Consider the following 27,316-nt stretch of genomic DNA (forward strand, 5'->3'; position numbering starts at 1 on the left):
CATCCTCGCTGAGGCCGCCAGCGCTGCAGGGGCCGCCCCAGGCTTACCGTGAGTGCCTGGATCTCCTCTTCGGCTTCCGCGGTCGTCTCTTCCAGCTCTGTCTTGGCCTGGCGGAGCTGGCTCTCCAGGGCCGCCCGGGCAGCCTGCAGGGCTGTCAGCTGGGCCTCGCGCTCCTGCAGGGAGAGCTGCAGCTCTGTGAGCTGGCGCTTTAGCTCCAGTTTCTGCTCCTCATGCTCGAGGCTGACCTGAGACAGAGAGAAATGCTCAGGTGACCTTACCTATAAAGGAACCCAGGGTGTGACCTGCTGTTGTTATCTTAAACTTGGTCATGAATCAAATTCTCATCACTCGACTGAGGGAGAAACTTAAATTAAATAGGTCTGACTTCGATGAGTCTTGAAAATCAACAGGAGTAAGAAAATGTGAGAGGATGTATATTCAAACATTCCTTATTTACAAATATTCAAATGCTTGGGAAGGTTTCCAAAGAAAAACCATGCAACAATCTCCTCCAGGGGACATTATAACAAGTGCTCTTATTAGAAAAGCATTTAAAGCAAGCAGATAGAAGTAACATCATATTAGTAAGAGGAATGCCTTCATAGTTAGACTACAAATGGAACAACAGGCCGAATTCTGTGTATTTTAAATATTCTTGCTCTGATTTGTCCCATTAGGTAACCAGTATTAATGTCACATTATGAATATTCTTCCTTCTATCTGCCCATCTAACCATCTATCTACTCAACATTTTATTCATTCATATAAGAAAAATTTACTCAGTAACCTCGGTGTAAAAAGGAAAATGGAGATGAAAGACAGGATCTGCCTTCAACTTGAGAAGAAAAATGAAAACCAACCATTATCATATGTTGTGGTCATGTGCAAGGGTCAGGACACACAGGGATGTAATGGGAACACAGCGGAGGGCAGAGGTGGTGACTGCACTGTGGACTGAAGAATACAGGAAGCCAACAAGCAGCTCAGAGAAGAAAGAAAATTCCAAGCAGGGGCAGCAAGGCACCCAGAGGCATGGAGAGGAGGAAGACTGTGGCACATCTATTGACCTAACCAGCACTGATGAGGCTGTCCCGAGAACCAGACTCTGTCAGACACTGATTACCGAGCAAATGACAGACGCTCACTGCCCTCAGAGAGCTCACTCTCCAATGGGACTGCCAAGAGGTACACACTGTGGTGATGAGTTACACGTGGAAAGCTGTGGGAACACAAAGGAGACATCAGATCCAGTTCTAGAGGACAGGAGAAGGCTTCCCAGAAAAGATGACACTGGAGTCCCAAAGGCCATACGGGTGAAGAGAAGAAAGACTTAGGAAAGGTTTAGCCTAGAGAACCGAAAGAACTTAGTGGTTAGTTCAAGGTGGAGCAGGGAACAAAGGACAAAGGTGAGTCCACAGTGAATCTGTGTTTCTGGGCAGGTGCATTACACAGAGGGAAATCATTGGCTAACACAGGGAACACGAGAGGAAGAGCCAGTCTGAGGAGAAAGATTCAGTCTTCGTCTATTGAACTTGAGCAACAGGGAGACAGCCAAATGGAGATGTCTAATGTCTGCTGGGATGACGGCTCCGCAAGCAGACAAAGGTCTGGGTTGGGAATTCAGGCAGCTGAAGCCTAGACTGTGATCTCTCTCTAGTGAGGATGGGAATGATGACGATGGTGCAACAACGACATGATAGCAGCAAATGTTGTTCTCACAGGAGCCAGGCACTGTTTTAACTCCTTTCATCTTCATAACAACCCAATGAGGCAGACACTGCTATGACCTCCGTTCTGCAGATTAGCAAACTCTGGCATTGAGATCAAGTAACGGGACAAGAGACAAACTTCACACAGCTAAACAAGGGCAGGGCTGGTTCAAACCCAGGAAGTGTAGCTACACTACTTACTGGTGGCCTTATTAAAGAGCCAGCACTCTACAGCAGGCCTGGAAATTGCCCTGCCACTTGGGAAAACCTTGAGAAACAGGTGACAGTAGAGCGAGCAGTGGTGGGTGAGCAGGATGCTGAGCACTGACAGGAGAACCCAGGAGCCCTGCACAGTCAGGTCTCCACACACTTTGCTAGAGAAGAGCTAACGCTGCACACACTTGGCGAGCGTGGGGGAGCGCAGGCCCTTTAAGGGGAATCAAGCCAAGGTTGAGGCTTCTGCCCCCCATCTCAACAGCAGCAAGCAGCAGGGAGGGTGGACCTGCCTTTTACATTTAAAGCTCCAGAACTCCCAGAGAGCCTCTCAGCAGCATTCTAAATTTCTGCCATCATCCTTGGGGAACTAGCTATATTAATTTAAGAACAAAGCAATACGCTTCCCAAAGGCATTTTAATTGCCCAGATGAGTTATACAGCCTCAGGGCAGAAGAGGTAAGAGAGACATTTGTGGAAAAGAAAGGCAGGCCATCCAGCCAATGTTCCCAAGCTCAGAGAAGTCTGAGTTATTTAGAAGGGAGTGGTGTTAAACTTACTGAGGAGTAAAAATATCGCCTGCGTGATAAAAGTTAAACCATCACCTAAGGCTTTTAGATGACCTAGAAAGATGGTTCTCAAACTCCAAAAACAAGAATTTCCTGGGGCATCTGTTAAAAATGCAAACCTCTATTCTGCACCCCCTCTAACCCCAATTCCATTCCAACAGGTTGATGAAGGAAGCAGCCCAGGAATCTGCATTTTGACCTAGCAAGGTGGTCCTAATGGAGGGTCCACACCTTGACAACTCCTGTCCTTTGGAGAGCTGGCCTCATTTCAACACGCCAGTGCAAACTAAGACGTGCCTAAGCACGGGTTCTCCCCAAGGTTTGGTCCGCAGACCTCTGCCAGCTTAGCAGGCTTTTCCTTGAGTCACCGTCTGCTCTTTGAAGAATTCCATCACAAATATCTGAGCATGGTGTCTCCATTGCCAACCCAATGTCCCACTTCCAGCAACCGCTCTGCTGAGCGGCAGTCCTGCCTCTGCAGGTGCCAGGGAGCCCTGTCCACTAGGCTGACAGCCCCAAGATCAGACACTGGGTCTGTCTTATCATAGCTTATATCAAGTTACTAACTGGCACAAACAGACATTTAATAAATAGACCATAAGTGAGTACCTGAATGTAACTTCATCACTTCAATCAATCTCAATATATTTACAACAGAATATATTTTCCTTCCCAGCTTCCTAAGAGAACCACCTTCCTTCCAACAAACCTTACAGCTGGTTTAATTGCCACTGTCATTATGAGACTCTGCCACTGTCATTAAGCCATGCTAAGTAGCCAATGCTGTGCTAAACTCTGTGCATGAGCTGAGTCATGTGACCGTTGTTAAATCAAGAGGAGGAGGAATCACTCTGCCTCCTTCTGAAGATGGCACCAATCACATAAGCCCCATGTGACCCTGGGAGGGAGATCAATTTTCATGGCTGCTTTAGAGATGAAGAAACTAATGCACAGAAGAAGGGAGCCTGCCCAAGGTTGGAAAACTCATCAGAAGTGGAGGTGGGACTCTAACCCAGACCCTGTGCCCAGCCTGTGCCCTTCTCTAGGCACAATGCCTCTCAGGTGAGCACTGACTTATGCCTGATCCCTGGCTGGTTTGCGGCTGGAGTCCTCCCAACAACTCCTCTGGGGCGATCACCCTCACTCTCACCTCCCTCAACCTTGTCTCCAGCTCCAGCAGACGATTCTTATCGCTGTGGTCTTGGTGGCTGATTTTTTCCAGCTGTTCCTCCAGCTTCCGGTTCTGGGCCTCCAGTTTCCCAGCCTGCGTCTCCAGGTAAAATTTCTGCTGCCTGAGTTCTGAAATCATCTCTTCCTGGGCCTTCCTGGTAGGGGTGGTGAAAGGAACCAAGCAAAAGCACAGTCTCGTCAGAGGTGAGCACGTCCTTTCAGGACAGACAGAAACAGAGTGAGTGATGTGTCTTCTACAGTAAGTGGACCACAGTCATTCCCAGATTAGCTATGACCTGACCAGGCCGCTAGAGCATGATCCAGGCATGGGGACAAGTCCCCCACTTTGGGGATTAAGTGTGGTCAAGGCGAGGGCAGAGATTTTTTTTTTTTTAGTCAGTATGTATAGGAGAGCAGAAAGGGGCCCACTTAGCGTATAAGAGAACCCTGACCACACTTTCAGGTAGACCTAGGGGAGGAGAGAGGGATGAGGAGAAAGAATGCTATTCCTTCTTCTCCATGAACATGCTCCCTCTCCACCAGCCCGCTCAAAGCATCAGAAACCAGGATCACTCAAAGACCAAAGAGCAGTCAGTCTACCAAACTGGTTTAAACTAAGATAGGAATGCTTTAGAAGCGCTCTGAAGAGATATTTAAAGAAAAAAACCACTCTGGAGATTGTAATTTAAAGATCAAAGTGCTCCTGGGACAATGAAGAGTCCTTGCTAAGCCCCAAACTTCTTCCCCCAGGGTCTAACTTAATCACAGCAAAGGAGATGGCCCAATTGGGCACACACAGATCACCTCTGGCTAATCATAGGAGCAAGTCTGGGAACAAGGTCTGCAGCTTTCCAAAAGCAAACTATAAATAGCCTCATTAGAGACAGCAAAACACGCTATAATCTGATGGCAATTTGAAGCACTTAAGAAAACCCACCTCAAAAGAGAGGACTCTTAGAATGAGCCCACTTAAAAGAGAGCGAGATTACATAAGTATGGGATGAGGGGCTGGGCCAAACTACACAACTAATTAAATCTGCTCCAGCTCCATCAGAGAGGGGAATGGAGTTTATGCCCAGGAGACAAGATCAAAGTATAATCACACAGGCACTTAGGATTTGAATACTTACATGTTCCTCTGGGTAAAAAGACTGCTGTTTGCAGCAAGCTTATTGGCTTCCGACAGTTCCACAATCCTCTGTTCCAGGGATCTGATCTTGGAATCCATAGCATTGATCATCTGAAACACAGGGGACCTCTGAAACCTCAGCCACAGGCAGTTCCCCCGGCACAAGAGAAATGTGAGCCATGAGCCAGGGTCTCATCTGAAATGCCGGCAGTCTGACCAGAGGCAACAAGCACTCAACTAGGCTGTACCCGGAGGGTCACAGATCTTATTACTCAGATGATGGCATTCAGTTGTTTTACCTAAAGGGTGACTGCATGTCCCACACTAGCTAAGTGGCTTGCATTAAAAACAGGGAAGAGGCCCTATTCAGGAACCTGACATTCTGCAAGGAAGCAGGCCTCCTTTGATCCCCATGGCACCTGCATGTCACCTGAGCCTGTAAGAGCCTCTAACTTGAACCTACAAGTTCATACTTCTCATCACCCATGAAGTTGTCCTTTCCTAAGTGATACCTTATCACCCAGCCACTGCTGTCCGACATTCTTGAAGGTTTCCCCAACATAAGGAATCATGAAAACCAGCAAAGATCATGGTTAAAAACACCACCTCTCAGGACCCTCCTTTAAAGAGTCCGAGGTTGAAGGCCAACTACAAGAAGTAACTAGGACAGTAGGATCTGAGACAACACGCATTGCCGGTGAGCCTATGAGCAACAGCCTTCTGAATGCCTGCTTATAGATTAAAAAGGAGGGATGGACAAAAGAGAGGACGCATGAGGGAGACCTAGGGCCATTGGATGTTTCGTCAGGGGGGTGTTTTGAAGGACAATGTTCCAGCTGTTGACAGATTAGCTCTTACAGAAGAGTGAAAAGGCGAAACTGGCCATCCTGAGCTGCCACCTCCACTGCTTTAAGAGAGAAAAGTTACAGAGAGAACCACCTGTTAGCAACAAATTCCACAGGGCGAAACAGAAAGAGTAACTCGTCAGCTGCAATGGAGTCATCTCAGGTTTGTGGTTCCTGGCATGGTTCACAAACCCTCCTTTGAACACTGGCTTTGCGATTTCTTATACCTACCGCCTTCTGCTCGCTGAGAATTTTGCCTTTCTCATGGGCCTCCTCCTCGTGTCTCTGCATCATATTCTCCAGGCTCTCCTTATCAGCCAGGTCTTTCTTTATCTGATTGTCCAACACCTGTGAGAAACAGAAACAAAGGAAGTTAGTTTTCTGAGCAGCAACAGCTGAGCAGGGAAGGCTAAACAAGGGCACTTGAGTAAAATGGGAAAAGGAGGGAGGAGGGGAAAAGCCCTCCAAATTCTGGGACAAAGAGAGGGATTGGGAGTCTGTTTCTTAGCTGAAATGAGGTTAAAAAGTCTTACCATGATATGGCAAGTAACCTATTGACTTGAACTAAGAACTTATTTTAAAATCAGCAGCCAAAAAGACCCAAGAGGTAGATCCAAAATGGAGGTGAACTCCAAATGAAAGAGAAAATAAGATCTCTCTACAGATCTTATAATTTGAATATATTACCTGAGGATAATTTTATCGTAGCCAATGCACCAGTAGTTTTCAGAATATTGCTTGCTCTTAATTTGCACAAAATGAATCTAGATATCTCTGGGCTCCTGTATGAAGAGACAGAAAGCTGGAGACTGAGGAAGTCTGTGTGACCAAGGCTGATGGTCAGAAACAGCCAGGGGCAAGAGGATTTGCCCACCAGGAACGTAGGTGGAGAGTCAACAAAGAAGAGAGAAAAACTAAATGTCTCTTTCCTCTGATCCAGCAGCACAAAAAGTCACTGGAAAGAGAAACCTTTCCCAGGGGGGAGAACCCATGTGTTCTCAGTGCTGAGAATGCCACTCTAAGCACCTACTGTTCCCAGGAGGAAAAATAACACAGTAATGGTGTCACCAACCGCCAGCTTGATCTAATGTTCCGCAAGCCCTACTGGTCACCAAAACAAAAAGAGAAAAAAAGGAAGGGCAAAAGAGAGACAACATCATAACTTGTCCAAGCCTTTGACCACAGCCCTGTGATTCTCATCTGAGAGAATCCACCCTGCTTTTCTGAATGACACCAACTGCATCTGACGCTGGAAAGAATTGGGGTCACAGATGGATTGAAATCTGCCTTCCCCACAATGCCTATTGTGAGGGGACCTTCATAGAGCATGGGTACATTATCTCTAAAAAGCGCCAGTCAGCAGGGAGGGGTTCCAGATGATAAAGAAAGGAAAGAAAGATTTCAAAGAGGGCTTTAAACTGGAACTGACTGATGGAAAAAAATAGAAAGAGAGTTGGTGGAGAAGAACAAAAGGTGGAGGACAGGGTCATGGGAAGAGGGAAGAAGCTCAATAGGATAAGTGGCCCATTCTCTTGATGTCAGGGCATGATTCTAAAATTATGAACAAGAAAAGGACAGAATCTAGGGTATGATCATAATCATAAGTAAAATGGCCTTATAGAGGCGGGATCAGGAAATACAAAGCAGAATAGGCGAAAAAGAAAAGGTTTCCTAAAGATTCCAGGAGGGAGATAGAAGAAAACAGATCTTTCCCTAACATTCCCTAAACAAAATTCTTTCAATCTAGAAGGCAGCAGAGACCACATAATATCTAGAATATGTATGCTCTTTTTTACGAGGTGCTAAAGCAATAAAGCACATTTTCGGGGTGCCTCTGCTCAAAAAAAGACCCCAATGTTGGCAGTAATGGAACCCAGCAAGAGGTAGGGTGAGCCAGAAGGAGCAAGTCTCAGTCAAGAAAGAACATGGCTTTTTGACAGGAAAGTCAATGTAATCACACAAATCTCAGGATGAATTTTACAAAGGGTTATTTCCATCATGCAAAGGTGCCAATGGACTCTTTTATACATAAAAGTCTGGATGCCAGATCCAAACTAAAACAATGGGTATATAAAGTTTAAAATACACTCAAGTAGGAGGTCACGTTAAAACACTTCAAGATCACTTATGGGTTGTTTTCCTATATTTCTTTTAATAAAAAAAAACAACCAAAAGTAACACCAAGGGTAAAAGAAAGAAGGTGTCCAGGTGGTGATAGTGATAATGCTGTGGGAGCACAGGCATGTTTGATTCTCAAAAAAAGGACCAGTTTCCTCTTTGAGAATACCAACCAAATCAGTAACAGCATCACCACAAAAATAAAAGCCTTCTTCACTGTCTGATTTGGAAAGAAACAATAGTTGAGATACAATGACCAATGTCTGACATAAGAATTGAAGGTCAGGTCCAAAAATTATTAAAAAATTGTGATGCCATTTTAAAAAGAAATAGAGATAGGCTGACATCCATTTCTGATCACCGAATTTATTAACAATTGAACTAAAATAATAATTTCAACAATTAAAATAGTAATTGAATGTATCATTTTATATGGTGGATAAGATTATTTAGGCTACTTTTTCTACAGAGAATGACTTTAAATGCTAAATGAAATATAGAAAACATTTTCTCAAAAGTACATAAAAGTGAAAGCAGAAACCCAGAAAGGTAAAATTGGTACAAAGCACTTTTTAACTTGAGGCATTTGCTAAACCAAACCAGACTTTCATTGTTAAGAATTTCAAAGGTTAAGAAGGTAGACAAGTCAAAACCCATGACCACCCCACAAGGTGAGCCATATTTTCATTGAAGGTCTCATAGAATTCCCATTAATAATTTCCTAAAGAAATGAACAGCTCACCAAGCACACAAGGAGACAGGCACTATGAAAAAGAACCAAGAGAAACAACAAAGCAGAAAAAGACCTTCAGATACTTCAGATATTGGAATTATCAGACACAGATCATAAAGCAAATATGCTTCATGCAATTAAAAAAAATAAAAGACAAGCTTAGAAATGAATGAATGAAATAGAAAAATTATTGTCTTTAAAAAATCTAGGAAACTTGGGAGATAACTAAACAGAATGTCAAGAAACAAAAAAGAATACAGTAATTGAAATTTTAAACTCAATGGGTAGGTTTAACAGCAGATTATACAGGTAAGAACTAGTAAAATGGAAAATCTGTCAGACCTTGCCCAGAATGTAGCATTAACAGATAAAAAAATGGAAAATATAGACAAAGGGTACACTGAAGGTTATTTAACACATTCCTAATCAAATTCTCAAAGGAAAAGGAAAAAGAGAAGGGAAAAAGATATAATATTTAGTATATCTGAAGCAGGATACATAAAAATAAATCTGCACCTAGACATATCGCAGTAAAACTTCACAAAATTGAAGACAAAGCAAAATTTTTAAAGAGTTAAAAGGGAAAAGAATCAATTACTTTCAAAGACAGCCAACAGTTAGATTGACAGCTGACTTCTCAATAACAGTAATAAAACTCAAAAGTCAATGGAATATGATAATTGCCAACCTAGTATTTATACCCAGGTAAAATATCTTTCAAGAATGAAACTGAAGTAAAGACTTTTTCAGACAAACAGAACAGAGAGCTTGTCACCAGAAGAACTTCAACAAAGAATATCCTCAAGGATACACTTTAGATTTGTTGGATGAATCACTTCATAAATTATATGTCTAACCACCATGCTTACACCTGAAACTAATATAATATTGAATGTCAATTGTAATTGAAAAATATAAAAACTTGTTTTTGAGGATATGTTTTAAACAAACAAACAAACCAAAAAAGATTCTCAGGAAGGCACTAAAAACAGGAATGTGGTAAATCTATTTAAATCAAAATTATCATGGACTGAATGAGAGTGGGTCCAAAATACTTTAAAAATAAAATTGAGATACAAAATGACTAAATTTCTGAAGCTCTAATATCCATGCCCCTACATGGACAATACACCAAAGCCTTCCACAGTGGCCTGAAGACAGTGTTTATCCCAGACAGTCCTTTGGTCTAGCAAGAACTGGCCAAAGTGCCCAGGAAGAATTCCCCAAAGTGCCTATGATGAAGGCCAGGGAATTACTTTACTTTAATTTTTTCCTCATAGTGCTGCTCTTTCTGTTTCAGGTGGACCTCCAGGTGCTGGGCTGAGATCTGGGCCTCCCGGTGCTTTTCCTCCAGCTCCTGGACACAAAAGAACAGACAGTCAGGTGTGCAAAGGGCAGGCCATAGCCAGTGTGTTAGCTATTCACAGGAAGCATGACTGTGGCACAGGTATCACAGGCAACAGGCATCTGTTCCTTCATCACTAGCCCTAAGGCTCTTGGGAAGGAAATCACCACCAAGCCTTGGCCCTGGGCTTCCCAAGTCCAAGTATACACACACACATATACACACACAGCAGGTGGGCAGGATCAGAAATCTGTCAGTGTGACAGGCCAAACAAAGGCAGCTCTTCATATCTGCATAGAGAAATAAGAGTAACAAGGCAACACTTGAACGTTGAGTACAGCGCAAAGCCCCTGACCACTATCTTGAGCTTCAGGCCATTTTCACTGCTATGACAGCCTTAAATGAGAAAAGTAATTTTAATTTATTTTAAATTTAAAGTTAATTTATTATGGTAAAAAAAAAAAATTTTGTATTTTTTCTCATTAACAAAGTGATTGCTCAAGAACCCTAGCTCAGAAGGAAAACTCATGTTACAATTGAAACACTTCGAGTTTTGAATGATTATTTCAACTGACTGGTATGCAGAATATGAGAATGAAGACAGTCATATGACCTAATGTGTATATCAGTGATTTTCAACCTTTTCCATCTCATGACACACATACACTAACTATTAAAATGCTATGGCACACCAAAAAATATATTTTTTGCCGATCTGACAAAAAAAAGGTGTAATTTTGATTGATTCACATCAGACAGCTATTGTTGTGTTGGCTGTTGTCACTTTTTTATTTGACAATCTAAAGGAAAAGAGGTCAGTGCCCCTGACTAAGTAGTCAGGTATTGCATGTTTTAAAAATTCTTGCAGCACACCAGTTGAAAATCGCTGGTCAATGTGATACAAGCTAATGGTAACAAAGCAGAACATAAAACATACTGATAATAATGACATAAATATGTACATACATATGTTATCAATAGAAGAGAAGTTGGAGTAATATCAACAGCACAAATTCAATATTCTCTGCATCCTTTTATTAAATATTCTACCTTTAAACAAACTTGTAATTCATTTGAAAATTATACCAATTCATTTGCCAATGTATTATAAACTGATATGTGAAAGGCAGCATTCAATTCACTGAAACATTCTCAAATGCAGATATCATATCCGCATCTACATTAAGTCTTATGAATCTAGACCCATTAGTTCATTACTAATATAAAAGTTAACACTCCAAAACTAAGATATCAAAAACAAACAAAAAGTTATCAGTTATTACTCCAAGTTTTCATCTTTTGACACTATTATGACTTTTTTTTTTTTAAATTGGGAATTACGAGAATTTTGAAGAATGAAGAAATTATACAGGATATGTTCAAAAAATGGGAAAAAATACTTCCAAATTCACATGCACATAAAATGTTACTGATCAAGCTTTTGAAATTCTAAAGTCTGCAAGCATTGGCTTTGCTTCGGGGACCAGTGAAGTGTTGTTTTAAGACCAGGTACACAAAATCTGTTGCAATATAGCAGATATGATCTTGAAAAGTTGAACATAAACAGAATTTTAATTAATAAAAAACATAATTTAAGGGTTTGATGTGTACTAAAGGATCCTCTGCAAAGACTTCGCTATACAATGAGATCCCCAACTATCTGTGGTGAAAGTTCCTACCAGACAGCAAATATTTTAAAGCAGAAGACATTTTGGGATCTGCTGAAAACTTATTCATTATATAACAGTATTAAAGACCACCTCTGCCCATGTCCTAGATACTTCGCAGCATAAGCACAGGGTTCTTGAGCAAAAGGCACCTTCCGGTAAATGAAGTCACAGCCACAGAGGAACTTGGGCAGATGGCAACATACATTCAAACAAAGAAATATGCTTACTTTTTCTTTATGCTATAAATAACTTGATAATCTTCTTTTGTTAGTTTCAGTCCTCATAAGATAGCACAGGAATGGAAATCTGAATCTAAAACAGGTTAAAAACTCAGATACCTGAAACTAGCAACTTTAAGACCAAATTTCTGGTCTATATATGAATGGGAGTTTTCGACATATAATCGAAGAATATGAAGCTCTATTCTCCTACATGTTAATTGCAAATGACCTTTGGAAAAGCAGATATGCTAAAATCTGATGTCTTGCAGTTTGGCATTTTTTGTTGTTGTTGTCATTTTTAAAACGTTATCTTTTCTATACGTATTGGATCAAACTCTTCAGTCCTGTTACATAAACACTGTCATTCGCTGCTATATTTCCAGCTCCTAGAACAGTGCCTGGCACATAGTAGAAGCTCATTAAATATTTGTTGAATGAATGAATGAACACATCACCAGTAAACAGAGAAACACTTTGCGACCACAAGAGACTTAACCACTTCATTTGCACAAAGCAAGGGATAGTGGTGGGGGATCTCGGTGGGGCCTAATTTTACTCACAATAAAATTCACACACTTGACAATTGCCAAGAGAAACTCTGATGACAGAAAAAGAGAACAGAAAGGGTAGAATAACAGTCACATTTGCCTTTGCGTACAGACGTATACATGAAGACTGTGTGCCCAAGCAAAACAATCGAACCAATTTCTCTTTCAGCTGTTTGCTCAAGAGCATCCATACGCTAGGGACTATATACAAACATAGAAATGCAAAGTTTCAAAGGGTGTTTCTTTAAAAAATATTAAGTGCAGGCTTATAAGTTGGCTAATCTTGAGTTCATATATGATTCATTTCCCAGAAGTGATGCAGAGAGAGAGAGAAAAAGAGAGAAGTGACCCGCTCACCACCTCGCCTCCTTATGGCAGAGAGAAACAGCTGGCTACGCCGGAGTAGCTTCTGGGGCGGGGGAGGAAGGAGCTATGAACAGACTCCACGTCATCACTAAGTGGCATCAAACTCCTGGCTTTGGGACTGAGATCCAAAGAGAGTCCTTCAAAAGTCCCACCCTGGCAGGCAACACTTGAACCCATCTGCAAATACCGCCCGAGCCTTCCTGATTGAAGTTAAATTGGCCACCAGAACTGAATACAGAATCGTGATTACAAAGCTAAAAAAATGACTTGCTACATCTAAAGAAATTGAAAAATAACAATAAGAACCAACTGTGGCAGAGAGAGTGAGTGGGTGAACATTGCTATGACAAATACTACTCTGAGAAAAACAATTCTGCATGACTAATTATATTCTTCTCCAAAAACAAGAATCTGGGCTTTGGTCTTAAAGGTCTAAAGCCCTGCAGTTTTTAAAATTGGCAATGCGAAGCTAACGGCCATACAAAACCCTGCTCATAGGAAGGAAATGCTCCTGAGAAATCTATGGGAAATAACAGAGTATGCAAATTCATCATTTAAAATGCCAGGCAGTAGCAAACAGAGCAAAAATAAAAAATGTTTATGGATCTGTTACCAGTGCTGAAATGTCCACAATGTGATTATTCATTCTGTTCTCTGATGCGGTGTTCACTGAAATCGCTTCTCTTAGTTCACCTGCTTGGCAATACCTCCCCTCTGACGGCACTTAATGCTTCTTTTTACCCCCTTCCCTCGCAACCTCTACCCTGTTATCTTTTAACTTTTCAACTTTGGTTCCTGCTCACCAGAATTTTATCAGCCATCTGCTGGATCTGTTGGGATTTTGTCTGGATGTCATCCTTCAGTCTGTTTTCTCTACGCTCCATGGTCTCTAGCCTCTTTACCTTGTTCTCCAGAGAATGGCGACGTTCCTGTAGATCGTGAATCAGAGAGTTTTAATGGGGTAACCGCTACGGGCATAACGCCTGCACTTGAGGCGGGAAGAGAAGTCTCAGGACCCGCACCAACAGCGAGGAAAATAAAGACTCTAGAATTCAAGTACTTGGTTGTGAAGGTTACAGGAGTGCATTCATTCATTCAAATATTTACGAAGCACCTACTATCTGCAGAAGTACCACACTAGGCATCACGGAAAATACAGAGAGGAAGCCGACATAACTCCTGCCCTTGCAAAAGGTAAAACAAACACAGGTAAACATAATGTAGATTAAGAGGGGAAGAGCCATAAAGCAAACAGGTACAGAGTGCTGTGGAAGGCTGGAGGCAGGAAAGGCGACTTTTTACCCAACAGGTGAGGGGAAGAGCCAAAGAGACGTGAGTTCTGGAACAGTCTGGGATATGGGGAGGGCAGAAGAGGAGGATGCAAGGCCTCTCAGACAAAGGCAGGCGTGTTAGCAGAAACACGGAGGTGGTCAAGAGCCAAGTTAGGCCCCAGCTGAAGCCTGAAACAGCTACATCTCAAGATGCGTGATGGGGAAGAGCAGGAGAAAAGGTAAAATTCAAAAAGGTGGGTCAAACAGTGGCGAGTCATGTACCAGGCTCAGGGCTGCACGTAAGATATATGGAAGTCCTGAAAGCTTTGGGATGGGGCATCAAGCTTTGTTGATGAGCCTTCTTCTGAGTCCGCGAGTCTTACTATACGAACTTGCTGGGAGGAAGGAAAGACCGGAAGCAAAAGGCAAAAAAAAAATCACTACTGCCCAGCTAAGAGGAAGAGGACCTGGTCTGTGAGGAGGCCGACAGAATGGCAGGCAGGGGATGAATGGGGGGACAGGGGTGGCTGTATATACAGGACTGAGTAGCTCACTGAATGGCAGGGCCCACGGGTCCATGGAGAAGCAGATACAGTGTCAAGGTTTCAAGCCTGGGGTGACTAGATGAATGATGGCCTTGGCCACCATGAGGAAATTAAGAAGGGAACTCAGTTCGTGGGGGAAGACCCTGAGTTCATTCTAGATTTAATGCACTATTAATACCCAGTCCAGATGTCAGGGGAGCAGTGGGAAATACTGCCTGGAACATGGGTGAGGATGGCCCCAAAGAGACATGAGCAAGCAGGGTCACGCCAGCACGGTGGTAAGGAAAGCAGAAGGCCCAGCACCAGGGACATGGTTAATCAACTGTGGCACATCCATTCTGCAGAGCGATCACCAAGGAGCTAGGGGAGATAGACAGGAGAAAAGGGGAAGTGTCACTTTTATTCTATATTCAGCAGTGTTTTGTTTTTGACAATGAGAAGACACTCGTGTGTTTATTATATAATTATATAAACGATTTCAACAACAACAACAACAAAGAATATGAGAAAGAGAAGACACCCAGAAATACAGATCTGGGAAGTCATCGACACACAGGTAATAGCTGAAGCCTTTAAAATCAATATGTTATTATCACTGTTGGGAAAAGGCAAGGAAAAACAAGGGTCCAGAGAGAAGAAAAGAAAAACTTGGGGATGGCGTTAGTCTGCCTATATAAACACAAACAAACCCTCCCGGGTGAGTGAGCAGGTCTGAGGAAAACAGAACGGAAAAGCTTTCATCAAAACATCTTTCTACTTGAAGCTGCTGCGACAAATCTTTCTTCCCCTTTGGGAAAACATTTCCAAGCCTCTCAAGTTTCAAAAATATTTGCAGAAGGGAAAACAGTTTGGTCAGACACAAGCAAGAGGTGGCTTTGCCATTCCTCTCCCGTGGCACAGCCAGAGGCTGGTCACTGTCACTCCCACGTGGCCACGCCAGGGCCCGGGGTCAGTTCGCCAGGGGCTGGCAGTGCCCTGCTCACCTCGGCTTCTACCAGCTTCTTTTTTATGCCTTCGGAAGAGTCCTCACGGTTCTGCAGCTTCTCCAGCTCGCGCTCGGCTCGCTCCTTTGCCTGGCGGATGTTCTGCAGCAGCTCGGTGGCCTCTGTGCTGGCTTTCACAGCCTACAGGAAAGAGGGAACACAAAGTGGATGGCCACGTTTATTCCACTTTCTAAATGGGGAAAACCAGGGACACTAGTAGGATGTCCATTTTAAAAAACATATAAACATTCATTTTATTATGAAGTTTGTCTAATTCTAAGATGCACATGCATTTTTTTTTAACATTGCTGAATTTGGAATGCATCCTACAATGAAAACTGACAGCATTTTTTCCATCTTGGGGTATATGAGATAGTGATATATCTGATCATCATTATCATCTTAGATTCAATGCAATGTAGTCAGTGCAAACACAAAAGTCTAGAAGGATTTATCTACCCAGATAATAATGTATTTACCTCAAAGCATTAATTTTCTCCTCATTTAATTATCTCACTTTCTAATTTTCCTATAGAGAATTTGTACTACCTTTACAAGCAAACAAGATAAAAACGGTAATTTCAACTAGTTTTCAAAGGGCACAAGAACCATAGCGTTCATGGTAATTTGCCAATCCACGTGTTGTTTTTTTAAATAACATATTTTGAAGTTAATTTTTATATGGGTCTTCGTTATACTTCTGCTCTTATAGCATCATTGTAAAGATCTGAGTTTAAGACACCAACAACCTCACACTTAGTTGCTTTAAATTAAAATATTAAAAAGTAAAAACTCAAAATTTAAAAATGGAAACTGCAAGAAAACTCCAGCTTCGAGACCAGCACTGTCCACATGGAAGCCACTTGCCACATGTGGCCATGGAGCCTTGAAAGTGGCTGGTAGGACTGAGAATTACATTCTTTTTTTTAAATATATTTTTATTGATTTCAGAGAGAGGAAGACAGAAACATCAATGATAAGAGAATCACTGATCAGCTGCTCTCTGCATGCCCCCCACTGGGGATCCAGTGCCCTTGACTGGAAACAAACCTGGGACCCTTCAGTCTGCAGGCCAATGCTCTACCCACTGAGACAAATTAGCTAGGGCGGGAACTCCATTCTTTCTTTACGTTCAATACATTTAAAAACTGAAATAGTATAAATGTCTTAATATTGACATGTTAGCATGATATATTTATATTGACGATGCTACCATGATATACTCTAAATCAGTGTTTCCCAAACTTCTCTCATGATGAGAATCACCTGGTGGAGTTGTTAAACTACAGATTCCTGAATCCCAACTAAGAGGTGCTAAACTAGAATGTTGGGGAGCATATAGGTAAAATTGTACAGAGCACTAAGTTAAGAATACAATTTTACCTATATGCTCCCCAACATTCTAGTTTAGCACCTCTTAGTTGGGATTCAGGAATCTGTAGTTTAACAACTCCACCAGGTGATTCTCATCATGAGAGAAGTTTGGGAAACACTGCTCTAAATGAACTATACTATTCAAATAATTCTACCTGTTTCTTTTTGTTTTTCCTAATAAGCCTACTAGAAAATTTTAAATTACATCTGTGGCTGATATTGGGGGCTTGCATATCACTTCTATTGGAGAGCACAGTTCTAGATGAAGACAGGATTGCTTACACAAGTACTAGCTAAAAGGGAGTAAGACTTTCATTAGTGGCTCGAGAACAGGCAAGAAGGGAAGCAATGAACAAATAAAATGTGGAAGATACGGACAATGGGATATCATGCAGCCCTGAAGAAGGAAATCCTGTCACATGCCACAAAGTCGCTGAAACTCAAGGATATTATGCTAAGTGAAATAAGCCTGTCACAAAAGGACAAATGCTGTGTTACTCTACTCATATGAAGTACCTAAAGCAGTCAAGGCCATACTAGTAGAAACACAAAATGAAAAGGTGGTTCCCAGGGGCAGGGGGCTTTAGGGGAAGGGGCTTCGTGGTGGCAGGTACAGAGTTCCAGGGTTTCAAGATGGACAAGTTCCAGCGCTCCACTGTACAACCATGGGAATGTGCCTAACACTCCTGAACTATATACTTAAAATGGCTACAATGGTAAATTTAATGTTGTTTTTTTACCACAATTAAAAAAATAAATAAAGTAAGAAGGAGTTCTGCTACACTAAACCAATAAACACATTCACAAACATCCACAAGGCATGTCTCAGAACCACATTCATTCTGGCCCTTTTGTTAGCATTTCCAGGGTTCAACTAGCACAAACTTTTCTGGATGCTGTCACCCAAACTCCCCCCTCTCCCCTCCCCCCAGAAGATGCTTCCTCAGCTCCTTCCATCTTCCAGTGCACAGCAATGCTGCCCACAGAGTTTCTAATTGAAAGCAGTCTGGGTCATGAACAACACATGCTTCCCTTACAAATGTGCAAAATGGGGAGCCTGGCCCCCGAAGGGAGAGAAGCCGGCTTCCTAGGTTCTGTCACAGTATAATTAGAAACTTTTCTTGAGAATCTCACACAGCTTGGTTTTCAAAAATAAACACTGCTGACACATCTCAAAAGAAAAAGTATATTCAGAACTCATATTTTCAGGTAATAGCTCACTCCCCCTGCATTTTCCCCTGCGCTGGGTGACTAAATCTGTTTCTTTCATCTTTTATGCCCAGGAGGAGGCAAGGTAAAGAATTTGGAAAGGGGGAGGAAGGGGTTAGGCTCCCAAGAAAATCCCCTCAGGCTTACCTTTTCCAGCTTTTCTTGGAGCTCTTGAATTTTGAGCTGCTGCTCAGCATTGATCTATAATTAAAATCCCAGGAAATAAAGCAAAAGGCAAATCAGCATTAAGGTCTTGCTACATTTACTGCAGTCCTATTTTCTTGAGGTTTCTGTGGGATCTTTTTGTTGTGTTTCTCAGTACCTACTAATGGAGAGGAAAAACAAGTGGCCTATCAGAAAAGACCGAATATCCCAGAGCAAACCTCCACGGGGACTGTTCCTCTAGAATCACCAGCATACAAAATGGCAAAAAGAGAATCAAAGTTGCCCAGTGCCTTAAAGGCAAAGAGAATTTTCACATTAATTTTACTAAGAGTCTGGGGGTTTTTTGTTACTGTGAGCCAACATGACAAAAAAAAAAAAATGATGTCTTTTATCCCTTTAGAACCACAGCTGAAGCTAAAAGTGGTCACCCAGAGGTTGACCATCAAAATAAACCTGAAGAAAGTTCTCTATTCATTATGAGTATTCTTTCCAATGACTGGCCACTGATAGTAACCTCTGAAAGATTATCTACCAAAACAGCAACATCAATAAAGGAAAATACCTTCTCCAGTTGGGAATATTCTCCCACTTCAGGCTTCCCTTGATCCTTCGCCTGTAATTTAAAAGATATGACATAACGGGGAGTCTCAGGAATATAAAGTCTTACAGACAACACTACCTCCTGTACTTTCTTAAGTCTCTGTGATCAAAGTGATGATGATTATGATGATGATGATGATGATGATGACGACAACGACGATGACAAAATAAGTTATCGTCCGTAAAAACCAGGAGCTTTCCAAGATATCCCATTATTTCCTACACGTAGACTCCTCAGGCTAGCACTCCCATTATTCTTGCTAGATTATTCATGATTCTACCCCAAACACCCTCCTGGTGGGCGGTGGCTACCTTCAGCAGTTTATGCTGAGATTCTGTTGCTTTCCGCTTGAACTCTTCAGCGGCCAGCCTGGACTCTCTCAGTTCCGACTCATAGAGGTCACTCCGTCTTCTTGCCGAAACCAGGTCCTCTTCCAACTGGTTCATCATTAACCTCATTTCTTCCACCTGAGCCTGGTACTCCTAAAGGGCGGGCCATGGAAGAAAGGTGAACTTGAAAACTACTAAAAGAAAAGACAGGCAGTGAAGATGGACAGACATCGGCCAAGAGGGAAGACCAAAACTGAAGAGAGATTGGCAGAGAACAGACCTAGAGAGAAGGTGAACAGACAGATGGGCAAAGGGGGGAGGCATGGGAGGGTGAGGATGGAGAAGAGAGTATTAAATCTTTAAATTCTCTTAAAGTGGAACATGGATAACTATTAACACCATTTGGAACACCTGTGCCTATAATAAGACCCTTTGAGCAAATAATACCACAAGCAAGCACAGAACCTTCAGGCATCTGCAACACAGTATAGCTGAAAGGGATGTTCTTTAAACAACCGGACAAACTGCTTATGTGTAGCTTTCTTCCAAGGGTAATCATTCCTATAGATTTGTCCTTAGCAGTCATGTGCTCCTAACATAATTAGATATGGTACTAGTTTTAAAATTAACCTTTCAGATTGCACAAGAGGGTAATTGGAAAGAATCTTAGAAGGTGAAAGTCATCATGTCAGTTTCTCACCATTAATTTTTCTGGGCCCAAACTGAATGAGGAACTTAACATTGCTCTTGAAACACAAGTCACCCTGAAATTTGCAAGAGTCAGAAAACACTGGCTCCGGTCAGAATAACTTGTGAGAGAGATTCCAAAGAAAGAATCATCTTGTTCCCTCTAACAAACCCTTTCAAGTGATCCAGACAGCCTGACCTTTTTCAAAATGCATTTCTAAAATCAAAACAGAACATATGAATTGAGGCTTTTCAAAATTGGATTTACCGCAAGAAATGGGCAGTTTTGAAAACTTTTGGCCAAAGTATGAAAATCATCTTTATTAGCAAAATCAAAACTTTTATATATAAGAAAATGAATGGGCACTTGTGCAATCCAAGATGCCTTAGGGTGCAGATAGGCGGGATATAAAATGAAAGAACAAAAAATTGAATCAAGATGGTCTTTGACATTCACTATACACAGAGAACATCTCTAAGATCTATTCTCCAAGCAATAATTGAAGAGGTATTAATTGAGCAAGGACATGTGTGTGTTTAAATAATAAGGTATAAAGTAGACCTCCCAGCCTACTTTAATAGGCTATCTCCCCAGTGCACACTAGGGAGGTGATGTCCTTATAAAAACTGGGTAGCTCTCATGCAAGCACTCCTCTAACTATATCATTGGTAGAGGGGAAATGAAAAAAAAGCAAGCCCTGAGTGGAGAGTCCTATTTCACTTTACTGAAAACTATACTGTCACTGAGGTTCCAGCCTAGAAGTCCTGGGGCACCAGGTTTCTGGGTGGTGCACCCCAAGTGGGTGACGTGGGGTTATATAGCCAAAGGCCTTTATAACCTGCTCACAATTATCTGAACTCACGGAATGGAACATGAGCCGATTATGTAAAACGATACATTTTCCCTTGGGTTTTTCCAGACCCCTGGATGCATTCTGATTATCATGGCTCTGAGTACTGTCCCTTCCTGGACCTTCTTCTCCAAAAAAAATGAAATAAAATAATAATAATAATAATAATAATAATAATAATTTTTAGAATTATATTTTATTACTGTGTTCATATAAAGACAAAAAAATGATTATCTACGAAAAGTTTCTTTGACCTAAAGCCTTAACTTTTTCTCTTCTAAATAAAAAATTTAAATATTTTATGGGCAACTATGAATACCATCAGTCCTACCCTACAGTCACAAACAACAATCTGTGGAGGAAGCTGAGTTGGGAGAAAATCTTGAGCATCTTATCCCCAAGCTCCCTTTTCTTTTCTTTTTTGTTAATCCTCACCCAAGGATATTTTTCCATCAATTTCCATCAATTTATCCTAGAGAGTGGAAGGGAGGAGGAGAAACAGAAGAAAGAAACATCAACGTGAGAGAAACACTTTGATTAGTTGCCTGCCAGGGATCATGTGTGCAACTGAGGTCTGTGGCCTTGACCAGAATCGAACCTGGGACCCAAGCTCCCTTTTCTTTCTTGAACTTGTTAGTGAGGAAGAAATGTAATGTCTGTGTTTTGTCGACAGCAATGACAGAGCAGTTATTTATCCCCCAACATCTCTTTCCTGAGCCATCAGCACCGGGGGGGGGGGGGGGGGGGGCGGGAGGGAGGCAAGAATCAGGCAACCTCTCCGTCAGCTCTCTGAGCTCATGGGGCACCCTGCCTGCTCAAGCAGCAAGGAGAATTCTACCTCATTTGTTGAGCCGCTGTTGTTATGCTGCAGACTTCACAGCAATCTCATAAATCCAATAGCTAATGCGTGCTGCAGGGAAAACCTGAGGGAAGGTCAGCAGGTCTGTCTCCAAGGGCAGCGGAGAGCAGTCCTGTCTCAGCACAGGCTGACCTGCGGGTGGGAGCTGAGCGGATCAGAATGGGGGCCATGGGCAACTCCCGAGGCCTAAGGTAAGTGTTTCCGAGGGAGCTGCAGAATTCAATGGGAAAGAGGTCAGACGTGGACCTATTCAGGGAGAAGCATCTTCCGTGTTTCCCGAGCTTCTGCTTCCCTTCCTGAGGCGAGGGCAACAGTGAGGGGTCAGCAATTGCTGGTAAAGGTGCATGAATCAAACCATCACAGGAGACTCGGGTATTATTTTAAACCAAGTCCAAATACTGTATAAAGGGTGGCTAGGTAGAAGCAAAATATTAAAAAATAAAGAGCCATATAGAAATTAGCTTTTGAGATAAAGAGGAGGGGAAAATTGCCAAACCTGAGAGGAACACAGTGCTGGGAACCAATTACTAAGAGTTGCTGAAAGCAGGAAACGCCTTCCTTTTTTGGCCAATCCTCACCCGAGGATATTTTTCCATTGATTTTTTTTTTTTTTAGAGAAAATGGAAGGGAGGTTGAGAGACAGAGAGAAACATCAATGAGAGAGACACACATCAACGGGTTGCCTCCCACATGTGTCCCTATCAGGGCCAGAGCTTGCAACTGAGGTATGCCCTTGACTGGAATCGAACCTGGGACCCTCAGTCCACAGGCCGACACTCTATCCACTGAGCCAAACCGGCCAGGGCATGTTCCTGGACTGCAAACATCCTCCCTCACAAAACTTTCCAAAAGTTAATAAACCCTTCTTCTGGTGAGAAGTAAAATCAGAAACCGAGAAGTGTTCTTCCCCCACCGGAACTGTTAGCAGTCATTAAATCTAAAACTCCACATCATGCCAACTGCGATATAAATCACAAAAGACATTGCTTTGAACTCAACCACCTTTCAAAATGTTCTGTTAATTCTGTTTCTGGGGAATTTCATGGACACCAGCTGCTCCCTCTGGTGGCCAAATATAGCTTTAATTTCCCCAGGATGTCAACCAAGAGCAAATTTCCGAACACACTGAACTAATGGGAGAAAAAGAACCCCACCTCCTGAAACTCTCAGGATGAGAAACCATGTTGATAAAAGGGGCAATGAGTCACCTGTCAAAGCAGGTCTTTCAAACTGAGTGGCCTGGAAAAGCTCTAAGATTAGTAGTGTTCAGACATCTGCTAACCAGATTGCATATTTACTTACAACATTTTTATCAAGCAAGAGGATAGTAACCAACCATTTTTAAATATTAAGGTGATGGATTATACCAACAACACCCCCCAACAATCATCCTTTCTTTAAAGAAGAGTGAATGGATCTGATCATTTGCAGACGTTTCTTATATTTAGCACCACCCAGATGGCCAAGTTGGTGCTACCCAGAGACAAAAATGTTCATTTCCATCACTGTTTACATTGGGTTTTCTGAAGTGAATGAGAGTTGCCTGGCAGCTGATAATTCAGCTCTCCAATTGCTCATTACCATCTCTTCATGAAAGTTTCTATTTACAGTTTCTTCAAAGAACAGAAAAAATCTATGCTAAAATGGAAACAATGAAGCAAAAAAAAGAAAAAAAAAAATGAACAATCTCCAAAGAAAACCCTTTTGAAAGGAGGGTGTGGGGAGAGTAGGCTTTTTTAAAGTTCTCAGTGCTCTTTTCTGAACACACATGATGGAGCTTTCTGCACTCAGATTGGCTGTGTTAAATCTCACTCAGTCTTACTCTTCTTCTTGACTATTTCTTTACATTTTACTTATCTAGTAAGTTTTACTGACTATGAATTATCCTGGCTTCTCTCAAAAACTTAAAGGTGAAACTGAAAAGCTAAAAAACCTTAATTTCTTTGTAGTGATCGAAAGCAGAGGTTTGCACACTCCTCCTGTGAGAGGCTAGATCGTAAGCGATTGCAGCTTTGCAGGCCAGATGGTCTTTGTCACAGCTCCCCCCGCCATGGGCGCAGGAGTAACAGCTACGGGCAAGGCGTCAGGGATGAGCATGGCCATCCACGAAGCCTTATCTATGGGCACCCAACTCTGACTTCCATGTACTTTGCATGTGCCAAAAGACATATTCCTCTTCTTTTGATTTTTCCCACAAGTATTTACAAATGCAAAGGCATTCCTGCTTATGGTCATGGAAAACAGGGGGTGGGCCAGATTTGTCCAGAGGCCACAGCTGACCTGCCCATGCTCTAAACCACGACTTTTAATAGAAAAGAGCAGCCATTGCCAGGCTGGGAGCGGCCAGGCCCGGAGCAGCCGGGTCTGGTGCGGCCAGGCCAGGAGCAGCGGCTGCCAGGCTGGGAGCAGCCAGGCCAGGAGCAGCAGCTGCCAGGCTGGGAGCGGCCAGGCCCGGAGCAGCCGGGTCTGGTGCGGCCAGGCCAGGAGCAGCGGCTGCCAGGCTGGGAGCAGCCAGGCCCGGAGCAGCAGCTGCCAGGCTGGGAGCGGCCAGGCCCGGAGCAGCCGGGTCTGGTGCGGCCAGGCCAGGAGCAGTGGCTGCCAGGCTGGGAGCGGCCAGGCCCGGAGCAGCGGCTGCCAGGCTGGGAGCGGCCAGGCCCAGAGCAGCAGCTGCCAGGCTGGGAGCGGCCAGGCCCGGAGCAGCCGGGTCTGGTGCGGCCAGGCCCGGAGCAGTGGCTGCCAGGCTGGGAGCGGCCAGGCCCGAAGCAGCGGCTGACAGGCTGGGAGCGGCCAGGCCCGGAGCAGCGGCTGACAGGCTGGGAGCGGCCAGGCCCGGAGCGGCCGGGACCGGAGCAACCGGGCCCGGAGCAGCCGGGTCAGGTGCGGCCAGGCCTGTAGCAGCAACAGCCAAGTCCAGAGCAACTAGGTCGGGAGCGGCAGTGACCAGACCCAGAGCAGCTGGTTGTGGAACGAACCAGAGCAACAGAGGCCAGGCCCGGAGCAGCCAGGCCCGAAACAGCTCGCTCCTCGCCTGTACCTGCCCACGGCTGCCTCTCAGACATGGCTGGAAACTTTTGCGGGAACTTGAGGGTCTGCTGAATCAAGTGATGAAGGCTTAGATCTGGATGTGTTGAGTTAGTATAGCGCTGGGGTGTTGATCTGTGAGTGCCTTGGGTGGGGCCTGGATGAGGCTGGTTGACCTATTTGAAAATGTCTTTTGTGTGAAGTGTATCATTGGGCATGTGGAGGTATTATTGATATGAGAAAATGCTAAGTAACAGATTTACTATCTGAAAAGGGATTTACTATCGGGGAAAGGGAGGGAGGAAGAGACTGAACATAAACTGTGCACCTATGGATGAGGACAATGGGGGATGAGGAGGGGGCAGAGGGTGGGGTGGGAACCTGGTGGAGGGGGGAAGAAATGAGGAACCTTTGTAATAATATGAACAATAAAGATTGATTTAAAAAAAAAAAAAAAAAAAAAAAGAAAAGAGCAGCCATTATGGGCACGGATTTCAAAGGAGCTACAACCAAGCACTCTACAGTTTATGTAAATATGGGCTAGCTGAAGTTTCCAAATGACCTACATGTCTCATGCTTTCTCTTTCCTTCTCTCCACCTCTCAAACACCCTCTCCTGAAATGAGGCCCGCGCGCCACCCTGCTCCCGGGCAGGCAGTCATACCTGCTCTTTGATTTCTTGGAGCTTCCGGCTCTGTTCTCTGATATCATGGAGAAGCTGCAGTGCTTTGTCATCCTCCTGGGACACCTCCATCCGTGCTTGCTCCAAACTTCGCTTTAAGCTCTGCAGAAAGCAAAAATTTTAATAGGGAGGCCCTGTGGAGCCTGTTCTGTTTGAAAAGATTCATTAAGGGAGCTGCAAGCTGCTTCGTAGACACCAAGACGGTTTCAGGTGAGGGACCAAAGTCGACAACTTCCAGTCGGTTGCTGATTCCAATTTTCATCCTGTAAAGACCCCTGGGTTCAAGAAAGATCATCTCAACCCTGTGACCTTCTGATCCAGACTGAAGCCACACAAGCTGTCTCCTACCACCATCTCCCTGTCTTAGCACATATTTACTTGCATGTTTAGGACTAAACACTAGTCAGATCCCTTAGCTGTTATAACCACACTAGGACAGTCCACAGAGTCTTTTCTATAATATCAGTTATTCAAGGACTTGCTAGTATATAGCTCTTTCAAAGTAGCAATGACTTCATGCTCTGCCCTATTGCCCCTTGAGACTCCAAGCAGTCTATTTCCATCTCCTGGCTTATGTCTCCTGGATACCTTTCATCCATAAAGTTCCCTCAGTGCTTCAGTGGCACTGAAATATATATCTGAACTACAGAGCTGAATAACTTCACTCACCACTGAAAGGCAGCCAAATCTGGAATGGAAACATAGCAGTTACTCTTAATTAGCCACGTCCTATAGATCTCTCCCTCATGAAAGAAGTAGGGGGGAAGAAACTTGAAAAATGTGTGATTCCATTTTTTTAAGACTGTTTAATTGGGCACATTAAAAAACACACACCTGGATGAAAAATTTAACGAGACAATGGAGAAGACAGTCTACTCTTGTGATGGAAAGGAAAAAAAAAAAGCCACATGGTAAATAATGACAGAGGGTCTGGGTTTTAAAGGCTGAGTTTTCTTATTGCTACACCAGTTGCAGGCAATGGAAAATTGATTTCAGGCAGATTCAAAAGACATTTATTTTCTTGTGCTTATTTGCGAGTTTGGTTCCCCGAGGCTGATCGTGTCAGACTTGGTGTAGGTTTGGACCAGAGAGGTTGGGATGGGTGAAGTTCAGACCCTTGGTGACTTGCTGCAAGGATGACTACGCCCATCGCCAAGCTCTGCGGCCTGCCTGGACTTTCTGGGGTCCAGTCTCATTTCTCTCTGGGACCTGTCACCAGGCTCACACTACTCTGCAATCACAGTTCTTGCTTTTGTAGGCTCCTTTTCTCTACTCTCTGCCATTGGCTGTGATGTGCCTCATGGAGCTGTCATGAAACAGGATGAGACACACACAACAGGAAGTGCCACCTCCAAGGGAAGGGGACTTGGGAAAGGCTCACACTGCATTCTGTGATGTAGGTAGCAAGGTCCTGCTCCAGGAGGGATCTCTGAGTCTCAGAGGCCTTCAGCTCCACCTCCTTCTGACTAAGCACAGCCTCCACCTCTGACACTCTCCGATGTAACCGGGTCATTTCCTGCTCCATCTGAAATAAACACATCAACAGGTTAAAAAGGCCCCTGGAGGTTCGTTGGGGGCTATCAAATCTCAAGTAGCCTCCAAAACCATCTGGTGGTCTGGGCTGGCACTATCGCGCCAAAGGTTGGGATGGAAATACCATTGTTTCTTCGCCCAGGAGCGCACAGTTCTTCGTAAGGAGAGTCACCAATGCTAAGTCACTCCTCTCATTCACGTCTCGGTTCACACTTGGTCACTCCTCTAACCCAGTGAGCCAGAGAGCCACAATCATCACTTTGCACCTGTTTGCTCTTTTGGTTTGGTTTGGTTTTTGCAGACGTCACTTTAATGTTACCCCAAATCCATCTTGATCCCCCCCATCTCCTTGCAAAGGTCTAGAGGACAATCCAGGACAGGGCAAGGAGTATGTATTCGTCTGCACACTTAGGAGTCCCAGGCAAGTAGTGACTTTTATGCGCTTCCAGAAAGCTGCCCCTGGTCAGGAACAGTGAATGTTAAGAGACGTTGAGCATAATCAACACCGCGGCAGCAGTTACATAAGCAGGAGTTTTAAAGGACTAGGAAGAGAAACTTCGCATCACTCAGA

General features: G+C 43.4%; 1 protein-coding gene across 10 annotated transcripts in view; it reads right to left on the minus strand.

The window, feature by feature from the left end:
• The window catches only part of CIT (citron rho-interacting serine/threonine kinase), a 158,038-nt gene that overhangs the window by 50,869 nt on the left and 79,853 nt on the right, over nt 1-27,316 (minus strand). For all 10 annotated transcript variants that reach the window (XM_084868241.1, XM_084868249.1, XM_084868245.1 and 7 more), the window contains exons 12-23: nt 26,594-26,737; nt 25,195-25,314; nt 19,096-19,266; nt 18,746-18,796; nt 18,166-18,219; nt 15,436-15,576; nt 13,440-13,565; nt 9,748-9,843; nt 5,867-5,983; nt 4,792-4,901; nt 3,642-3,816; nt 48-245 (exon numbers count right to left, since the gene is read on the minus strand). In XM_084868241.1, coding sequence (XP_084724367.1) covers nt 48-245; nt 3,642-3,816; nt 4,792-4,901; nt 5,867-5,983; nt 9,748-9,843; nt 13,440-13,565; nt 15,436-15,576; nt 18,166-18,219; nt 18,746-18,796; nt 19,096-19,266; nt 25,195-25,314; nt 26,594-26,737 — 1,503 coding nt within the window. The remainder of the gene's footprint in view (nt 1-47; nt 246-3,641; nt 3,817-4,791; nt 4,902-5,866; nt 5,984-9,747; nt 9,844-13,439; nt 13,566-15,435; nt 15,577-18,165; nt 18,220-18,745; nt 18,797-19,095; nt 19,267-25,194; nt 25,315-26,593; nt 26,738-27,316) is intronic.

The sequence above is a fragment of the Pipistrellus hanaki genome (assembly GCF_964339955.1).
Source record: "Pipistrellus hanaki genome assembly, chromosome: 19".
Lineage (NCBI taxonomy): Eukaryota > Metazoa > Chordata > Mammalia > Chiroptera > Vespertilionidae > Pipistrellus > Pipistrellus hanaki.